The 9910-nt window shown below is 46.3% G+C and overlaps 2 protein-coding genes across 4 annotated transcripts; one reads left to right on the forward strand and one right to left on the reverse strand.

Annotated features, from left to right (window-relative positions):
- The first annotated feature begins 2142 nt into the window (after window positions 1-2142).
- Window positions 2143-9525, forward strand: LOC123114254 (rust resistance kinase Lr10-like). 3 transcript variants are annotated; one of them, XM_044535664.1, is made up of 4 exons: window positions 2143-2746; window positions 7010-7688; window positions 7817-7965; window positions 8105-9525. In XM_044535664.1, the coding sequence occupies exons 2-4, from the start codon at window positions 7345-7347 to the stop codon at window positions 9256-9258; spliced, it is 1647 nt and encodes a 548-aa protein (XP_044391599.1). In that variant the 5' UTR covers window positions 2143-2746; window positions 7010-7344; the 3' UTR covers window positions 9259-9525. The 3 variants fall into 3 exon arrangements, with proteins under 3 accessions (XP_044391599.1, XP_044391598.1, XP_044391597.1); XM_044535663.1 differs by lacking the exon at window positions 2143-2746 and having other exon boundaries at window positions 3958-7407; window positions 7510-7688; XM_044535662.1 differs by lacking the exon at window positions 2143-2746 and having other exon boundaries at window positions 3958-7688.
- LOC123114255 (rust resistance kinase Lr10-like) lies at window positions 2995-5827 on the reverse strand. The gene is made up of 3 exons (XM_044535665.1): window positions 5080-5827; window positions 4253-4276; window positions 2995-4067 (listed from the first exon to the last, which is right to left on the reverse strand). The coding sequence occupies exons 1-3, from the start codon at window positions 5825-5827 to the stop codon at window positions 2995-2997; spliced, it is 1845 nt and encodes a 614-aa protein (XP_044391600.1).
- Window positions 9526-9910: the final 385 nt, after the last annotated feature.

The following is a 9910-nucleotide window of genomic DNA, read 5'->3' on the forward strand; positions in this document are numbered from 1 at the left end:
TGACTTGAGATTAAGCCATAGTGACCCGAGATTAAGAAAAAAATTCTGAAAAAAGTTTGAAAAAAAATTTGTTAGTAATGGCGCACTTCTATGTGGTGCGCCATTACTAATGGCGCACCAGCTAGGCATAGTAATGACGCACTATAGGTGCGCCATTACTATTTTGTCATTAATGGTGTGATAATAATGGCGCACCTGTAGTGCGCCATTAATGGCAAAAACAGATGCGCCACTAATTAGCCTTTTCCTAGTAGTGTACTCCATCAGTTCCTAAATATAAGTCTTTGAAGTGATTCCATTATAGACCACATGCGAAGCAAAATGAGTGAATCTATACTTAAAATGCATCTATATACATCTATATGTGGTTCATAGTGGAATCTCTACAAAAACTTATATTTAGGAACGAAGCTCTCAGTCCACTCCCACTCTTTGCTTCCCTCTCGTCTTCTCCACTTCTCTCACCCGAATATCTCCGCCTCCTTCGCCAGGGCCAACTCCGGCGACGCCCCAATCCAATGGATTGGGACAACCTCATGAAGGACGAGCACTCCCGCAGCGATGCAACCTGAAAAAGTCCATGTAGTCTAAAATGGACAAAACTATCCTTCCTCAAGAAAAGTCCATACATGATAGAGTGTTGCTCTGTTAGAGCATCTACAACCGAACCTCTTAAAGTCGTCTCATAAGCCCTGGAGGGCTACCCAGTCACTACCCGGTCACGTTTTTTCGATCTAAACGGCCGCCTCAAACGGGCCTCAAATGCCCGGACTAACCGGCATCCCTCATATCCAACCCAAATATAGGGCGGATATGGGTGGCCTGAGCACGTCCGGATGCTTCCGCCTGACAAGTCCGGCCCACCATCGATACCACGGATGTCCCACAAAAACCCCATCGGCCTCGTCGGTCCGAAACCCTAGCTCATTCACTCTCCTCCCTCGCTTCGTCCTCTCCTCTCCTCTCACCAATTTTGATCGAATCCCGCGCAATGTCGTGTGCAGCCGCTCTGACGACGAGGTGGATCCGGAGTATGAGCTTGCCCTCCGCATCGCCTTGGAGTGGTCCAAGGCGGACACCGGGGGCAGCTCCAGATCTGCAGCCTCGCCGCAAGTGCCGCTTCCCCGTCGGAGCATCTCGGACGCCGAAGCGCTGGCCCCTCCCGGCCCATGGGCAACTCCGACAGGCGGCCAGTGCAATCGGTGCCTCCCCCATGCCGTCCCATCGCCCCGCCGGCTGCTGCTTCCCCACGCAGTCCCCTCGCCCTGCCGGCTACTGCTCCCCCTCATGGGCAGCGTTGGGTGCTTGTGCCGCCACGCCGGCCCGGACCGGCACGTCGAAGTCGGAGGCGCGCACCGCCCGCCGTGAGAGGCAGCAGTCAAGGAAGAGGAGGCTATGGAGAGCTTTGTCTGCCATCGACGTGAGTTACCGGCGGAGCCCGACGAGGACTAGCGGCTCCTCACGTGGGTCTACCGCCGGTTGCTTACGACGGCGGAGATGGACACTCGGCGGCTCCGCTAGAAGAACGCCAAGGCTCTTCGGCTTGCCATCGAGCAGTCCGAGCGGGAGGCATTGGAGAAGGCGAAGGAGGCGACTCGGTTGGCCAAGCTCAGGCGGCAGCAGGACCGGCCCGTCCAGCGCCTCAAGGGTCTCGTCATTGTCGGCTCCTCCTCTTTCGACGACGACATCTCCTCCTCTAACAAATCGGACGCTCCTCCACCAGCCGACGATGGGTACAGCTATGCCGGCAACCAGAAGGGGAAAGGGCCGGCCCGGAAGTGGTGAAGTTGATTTTGTTTCAAGTTTTAGATGTAGTATATAGTTGTCTGTCGTTTGTGTGAACTTTGGTGGATCTTTTGAAGAACTATTGTGCAATTTCTATGTCCGAAGCTGATCTACGTAGTTTGATGGACGTTGCATGCTATAGTATGATGTAGGAGTTTGAATATAAGAAACACGGATGACGACGCGGCTTGAGACGTGCCCAATCAATGCCCGCAGACGCGTCCGCGGGCATTTAAGAGGTCGGATTTGCAAAGTCCGGCTGCAGATGCTCTTAAGTATCCTAGATCTCAAGGGTAACGTATATCACACCCATTGCAGCGGGAGACAACGCCTTATAGTAGTGGAGGCGCATTCACGAAGTACGCCTAACTCCGTCTCGCTCTCGCAGCAACAGAGCCGACACACGGAGAGCTCTCTCCGTCTCTCTCAGCACAGGCGTTCGCTGCCGTCTCAAGTACTAGTTGTTGCCGGCATGATCTCCGGCACCAAGCGCTCCTCCGGGTCGACGCTCGGCACCCCCGGTGTAGGCCTCCTGGTCCGGCCGACGCACGAGGTCGAGGGGAATCGTCCGGCTCTGCTCCTCTGCCTCTGCGGCGCGCCCTTCATGTGTTCGGTGAAATGCCAGCCCGGGCACAACTAAGGCAAGTCTCTGATAATTTGTGTACTATTATATGTGGCAATAAATCCCATGTTTACAGACCAAGAGAGTGTCTTTCTTTGGCACGGATCTAGAAAACTGCAGTGTCGTTTATTTACAGATCCAAAAATTGTAGGGACAGAAGGTGTGTGTTCTGGGAGGCAAAGCATGTGCAGGCTAATCATTTTCTTATATCGGGAGAATTTTGGTTTTGTAGATTCCGGAGTGACGAGATCATGCCTTCATCTTCTTCATGGGGATGACTGCACTGCAGAAAAATTGGATGTGGGGGATTCCCATATCACTGAAACTACAGAATATAAGGTAATCGGCAGATATTTTGTATCTCAGCTGTCAGGATAGAACTATGGCATACATGCACACTGACAAGCAACCATACTACTGAATAAGTTCAATGTGAATCACATATGTTTCGACTATGACATGGTCACAACTGATTATTGGTACAACAGGTGCTAGAGTAGAAAGATAGAAATAAGGTGCATATTTGTGCTGTCCAATACCAAGCAACATGTAGACTAAAATCATGGTGATGCTTTTCTCCATGTTTTTTAAGGGATAGCATGATTTTCGGATTGGACATAAGGCCTTGGGGGCATCTGTAGATTCTGGAACCTCCCTGTCAACATGTTTACCACTTTTGTCATCGAGGGACGATCCTTGGGGTTCCACTGGATGCACCACAGTGCCACTGTGGCTAGTTTTCTAACCTTTTCTTTCTCTTCTTCTGCCGTGTCCCCTGTAAGCGCCAAGTCCTGGCGAGCGATAACTAACTCATAGATGCATTCCGGGAGGTATACCTCGTTCTGGCTCTCAGTCCTTGGGTCTGAGGTCCTCCTACCACTCACCATCTCCAACACCAGCATGCCAAAACTGTACACATCTGACTTGTGGGATATGCCCCCGAAGTTCCGGGAATATAGCTCCGGTGCAATATAGCCCATTGTGCCTCTTGCTGCAGTTAATGTAATGATGCTTTGGTCCCTGGCACACAGCTTTGCTAGGCCAAAATCTGAAATCTTCGGATTGAAGTTGTAGTCCAGCAAGATGTTGTGAGGCTTGATGTCAAAGTGGAGGATGCGCTGGTTGCATCCTTGATGTAGATATTCCATTCCTCTTGCAATGCCTAAAGCAATATCTAGCATTTTTTCAGGTACTAAGAGAGTCTGAAAAATATTAGAGTCGCGAGAGAATATGTATTTCTCCAGCGGCTCGTTAGGCATGAATTCATAAATAAGAGCCCGTCTTGTTCCTTCATAGCAAAAGCCCAGGAGGCGGACAATATTTGTATGGTGGACTAGCCCAATAGTTGCAACTTCATTGATGAATTCTTGTCCCTCTCCTATAGAGTTCTCTAGCATCTTGACAGCTACAGGAATTCCATTTGGTAGCTCGCCCTTGTATACACTTCCATATCCACCACGTCCTAAGTTAACCTTGAACCGTCTCGACATCTTCTTAACTTCAGAGAAAGTGTACCTTGTGGTTTTTGATTTTCCATGTGTATTGAGAAACATTTCAACCTTCAAATGTATCTCTCTGTTATATGTCGTCTTCAGTGAAAGATAGAGTGCGGTAGCCACCATCAACACAAGAACAACAAAGGCAACCCCTGATGATGTAGCTGCATAAATACAGTGTACAGGTAATCCGCACATTGTCTTATGATAGAAAGCCGTAGCTTACAGATTTAATGGGGATAAGAGAATGTAGGAGTGAGAATAGCTAAATAATCTATCTGTAGCAGATACATTTTTTTGTTCCAAAAAAAAATGTGTAGCAGAAGGAAAATTTGAATTGAAGTAGTACCTGCAATGATTTTGACATGTGAACCTGCAAATACGAAAGAAGAAAATAAGATCTCATTGATGGTTTAGTAGTACATAAAAGGCAAAATAACTTTGTTTTGAAATGAAGGCAGAATATCTGTATGAGTAGGAGGAAGTACGTAAGACCAACATTGTTACATGGCCAGTGGGATAGGATAAAGTTTGGTTTTCTAGGAACATCCTATTAACGTTAGTATATATGTAAAAGATAAATGGTCTTTACATTCATCTGATATCATCAAAAGCCATATTCCTGTTGGAAATATAACATGAGAAGCATTTTTTTGCATGGTGCTATCTCTGGTGACTAACAAGAGTCATTAATGGAGATTGATTAGGGTAAGGTAGTGTGTATAAAGGTTACAAAAGCATCTATTTCTCACCTCATGGTCACCGGTCTGTCATACCGGCCCGCATCATCTGATAAAACTAGAGGACATGTTGAACATGCATAATTTTACATTGCTACGGTTTTGGGTTTTTTTTCTTAGCAATTAAGTTGGGCCCTATGCATATCCATTGGAATGTTAGGACTTCGCACAATTCTGAAACTTGTAAACATTTAACTACATGTTGCTAGGGGAAACATGCCATTATTCCCTTTATAGGTAGTTAGTCTAATTTGTGTGATTCTGTTGCGCTATGCTGTATTGATTCAGAAAAATATGATAGCAGAGAATCTCCTGGAAGTTACAAGATTCAAGCAGAAGTAAATAACTGAATTATAAAAACTGCAGATCTGAGAGCATTTAAAGTATTAAACTATGTTAAGACATAAAATAGGTTTTGTTCTGTTAGAAACGATACCGTGAGGATGAGGCACACAAAATGTTTGATTCCTTTGTGAGCTGAATGCGCAGGGTCGCCCATCTTGTTCGCACCGTGTGCAGTTGAAGGCAACGGATGATGACCCTGTATACCAGCAGACTTTCATCTCATAAAATCTCTGGGCCTCTTCTTCCAGCTGCCAAAGCTCTGGGCTACCTAATATCGGAATGACAACATCTGAGATGACTCTGCAGTTCAATGGAAGAACATACACGGGTTGTTTAGCATTCACCAAATATGAGAAGTGGGTTGCGTTGCTAAGGCAGGAGAATGGGCTAGCCATAAAATTGTGAATTGGCGGGATCTCCCTTGAACAGCCTAAAAGCTTTCCTGGTTCACCGTAGAGACTACACTGATGGCTGGAGTTGGCTGGTACACTTTGCGAGATGAACTTCTGAACTTTATGGCATGCTTGCACAAGCGGGGCGATGCTAAGTGTGGCATGGCTATAATCTATGGCAGTGACATTGAATGGGCCAAGAAATGGGTGAAGTAGGACAGTGTCTTGGCCAGAGCATTCTATCTTCACGCATGTTGCTCCACATGATGAATTGCTGGATTCAAGTTGGAGCGGAAACCGGATCTCAGGCCCATTTTTGCTGCACCGGGACCATGGGCACTGTTTGAAGAAATCTTGGTCACCCCACACTGTTGAAGCTGTGGCCATGTCGATTCCATGGCTGAGAAGAAAAGCTATGAGGATGGCTATGGAAAGAAATTTAGTCATCTCTCTGTTGAACCGGAGATGGAAAGGTAAAGGTGAAGGCAGGGCAATAGCAAGACAATACAACTCTTTGTATGAGTAAGAAAAAATGACCTCTTTAAAATGGAATATCTAAATGATTGGCGATTATTGATGAAATTAACAGAGCCACTTGTGTTGAGCTGGTAGCCTTGTGCCCGAGGAGAATTCTGGTTGTGAATGCAGCCTCCAGCCGTGTTATAGTGGTCTGAGTGTGACTGTAGACTTGCTGCAGTCCAATCATCAGCGAGGGGCAAGTTTGGAAATAAACAAGCAATTGGGTGAGGAAAAGTCGCTATGTGGAAATATTTCTAAGCTGTCATGTTCAAATGGTCACACGCTGGGTATGGACAGAACATGCATCTATCGTGGCACCAAAATTCCAAATTGAAATTGAATACAACTTGGACTTACTCATCTTGGTTTGCTGTAATGGAGAAGGACATGAAGGTGAAGCTGCGGAGATGGACATGAACGTGAAGCTGCGGAGAATACCAATTTTCAATGCAGCCTCCTGCCGTGTTACAGCTGTCTGAGTGTGATTGTAGACTTGCTCGAGTCCAGTCCCGTCCCATCTTATCTGCTAGAGGGGTTGCGGAAATAAATAACTGATTGGGTGAGGAATAGTTGCTATGTGAGAATATTTCCAAGCTGTAATGTTCATGTGGCCGCACTGCAGGCAGATGTGGACATTTTCAAAAGATAAATCTATCATCCCCAAGAAAACACAAATCCATGTTCAGCACAATTTGTATTGGCCATTCTTCGAAGAAGAATTTGTCGTGTATTTCCTTGATAGGATTAGAATATTGTGGCAGAATAAGTGCATCTTCTGTAAAGATTGTCAAGTTTAATTCATATGCCATTTCAGTAGCACCTTATGAGATGACAGCACAAATTTCTTTTGGGGTGTTACGGAAACTGTTTACTGGCTTTCTCCTGACCTTTGTGGCTTGGAGAAAGAATACACGTCCTTGATATGTCTTTGGAAAGTGACTGCCACCTGTTATACTCTTGTTTCTTTTTCTATCATAAGGACGACAGAATCGTAGCATTACAAGAGTGCACTTGAAAAGAAGGCAGAACAAGAGCGAACCATGGCAACTCCTGGTGAGGCTCGTGGTTCTGCTACCTTGAAGGCCATAACATTCTTTTGTGTGCTTGCAGTTCTTGTAGCTGATATCCAGGGGCGTCATCATCATACTTGTCCTCCTTTTTCTTGCGGCCATCTGCAAGACGTCCGGTACCCTTTCCGCCGGAGAGGTGATCCAGGCGAGTGCGGAGTTACATATTACGAGCTGGCTTGCACCGATAGCAGGGCTACCATTACGATCAACAGCTGGCCATACTTTGTGACTGAGATAAATTATGCCAATTCTTCCTTCTTGGTTGTCGATGCTAGATTGGACTTGAGCAGCAGCTGCCCTGTTCCTCAACGGAACCAGGGGGCTTACCAGCTGTATTACGGTGGTGGCTTTTTGAGGTCAGAAGGCTCGGAGTTAATGCTTGAACTGGCCCCTCCCTCTTCAATTGCGTTGGCTACCTTTGTGAATTGCTCGCGTGAGGTCAGGAACAATACTCTCTACTCACCAGTTGCTTGCCATAGCACGAGCTCCTCTTTTGTTTATGTGCTGATTGGTGATCCCACCGACATTTTCGCCCTCAAGCCTTCCTGTGGATACCTGGGCCTGGCTGTGATTGTTCTGGAAGGCGAGAGATCGCCATATTATGCAAATTATCGAGATGTCATGGAATCCATGAGAAACGGATTCGCAGTTAGTTTTCCGCAAGATTTTGCATGTACTACATGTGGCTTTGAACAACCCTTGCCGTTGCTCAGTATTGGGTGAGTATTGGAAATCTTGCTTGTTCTGTTTCTCTCACGCACCACACATGCTCATACACTTGGTCTACATCATCTAATTGTTACATAATTAATGAATTTCCTTTCTGAACCTTGGCATGATCCTGCAGCGAATTAATCAGTGGAATGAAGTCTAGAAGATACACGTGGGAAAAGATTTTGGAACTTTTGCTAACTCGTTTGTTTCCTCGCATAACTGGAAAATATGCATATGCAGCAATTCCCATGTGGATTGCCCAGTGGATTGCAATAACTGCTGGTACCTCACAGCCATTTGTTATTGATTAACTATTAGTCCCTTTATTTATCTGTTTGTTCTGTCATCCCAAAATGGGAAATTTGCAGTTTGTTGATCATCAAAGCTTATTACTAAAGACTGCATAAATTTGCTTCTGCAGTACTATGCAGGTTCATGCTGCCGCCACTGGTGGTATTGACATTCCTTGCCTACAAGTACTGGAGAACAAGGATAACAATTGATGCAGTCGAGAAGTTCTTGCGGATGCAACAAATGGTGGGCCCAATCAGGTACAGCTACACAGACATCACCGCAGTAACAAGGCATTTCAGAGATAAATTGGGCCAAGGGGGCTATGGCTCAGTCTACAAAGGTGTTCTTCTCCCAGGAGATATCCATGTTGCTGTTAAGATGCTAGCAGGTAGCTCCAACTGCAACGGAGAAGATTTTATTAGTGAGGTCTCCACCATTGGCAGGATCCACCATGTCAATGTGGTCCATCTCATGGGGTTCTGCTCGGAGGAAATGAGAAGGGCCCTGATCTATGAGTACATGCCTAATGGCTCTCTTGACAAATACATCTTTTCGTCGGAGAGGAGCTTCTCTTGGGACAAGCTCAATGAGATTGCCTTGGGGATTGCAAGGGGTATCAACTACCTGCATGAGGGGTGCGACATGCAGATTTTGCACTTCGACATCAAGCCGCACAACATTCTTCTCGATACCAATTTTGTCCCGAAAGTTGCTGATTTCGGCCTGGCCAAACTGTACCCAAGGGATGACAGCTTTGTGCCGTTGAGCGCTATGCGGGGAACCATTGGGTACATAGCTCCTGAGATGGTATCCCGGAGCTTTGGTGTGGTATCCAGTAAATCTGATGTTTACAGCTTCGGGATGCTGCTACTGGAAATGGCAGGAGGACGCCGGAATGCTGATCCGAATGCATCAAACTCAAGCCAGGCGTACTACCCGTCCTGGGTGTACGACAGGCTAACAAGGCAACAAGAAGTGGCTGTGATATCTGCGGCAGATGAGATGCACGAGTTGGAGCGGAAGCTTTGTCTCGTTGGGCTATGCTGCATCCAGATGAAGTCTCAGGATCGGCCGACGATGAGCGAGGCCATAGAGATGCTCGAAGGTGGCGTTGAAGGCCTGCATGTGCCTTCCAGGCCATTCTTCTGTGACGATGAGCACGCCCCTGTAGCTGCTGGTTCTCACCACGTCTTCTCTGAGCTGACTACTCTGTCGGAGGAGGAGGATTTTGATGGTGCTTCTACGCAAGACAACAGCGCTGGTCTTAGAAATGCAGAGTAGTCAGTAGAGTGGGTTCACGGTTCAGTGAGATTTACTTGTTTTTACACTTTTGTAGCAGTGCCGTGTACGGTATGTACTATGATTGAAATCTTGCCGCTGTACGTGGATGTGCCTGACAAATACTCCCTCCGTTCCCAAATATAAGTCTTTCTAGAGATTTCAACAAGTGACTACATATGGAGCAAAATGAGTTAATCTACACTCTAAAATATGTTTACATACATATGTATGTTGTAATCTATTTGAAATGTCTAAAAAGACTTATATTTAGGAACGGAGGGAGTATATGTCAGATAATCTGGAATTTTGGTGACCGCCTGATGGAGCGGATTAGGAAGAAAGGTACTCAATTGGTTATTAAAATATGGAAACAATGTTGGAGAAATTTCATTCAACTCTGAATGCAACCCTTCCTTGCCCATTTAGAGAGTAGGGAGGCACAAGACACTAGAGTTGCAGGGCAAGCAAGTCTCATCCAGTCGTTCCAGTCTCTTTTGTTCACTTGACGGCTGAACTCTTTTTTTTTTTGAGTTGGGTGCAGAATGCATTGCTTTGATGCTGCATGAAGGAGCAGTACAATCTTCCTTCTTTTTTTCTATGAAAACAACGATGAATCTAGGATAGATCAAATGGAGGAAGTCGGGCTACTGAA

Source organism: Triticum aestivum, chromosome 5B (assembly GCF_018294505.1).
Source record: "Triticum aestivum cultivar Chinese Spring chromosome 5B, IWGSC CS RefSeq v2.1, whole genome shotgun sequence".
NCBI lineage: Eukaryota > Viridiplantae > Streptophyta > Magnoliopsida > Poales > Poaceae > Triticum > Triticum aestivum.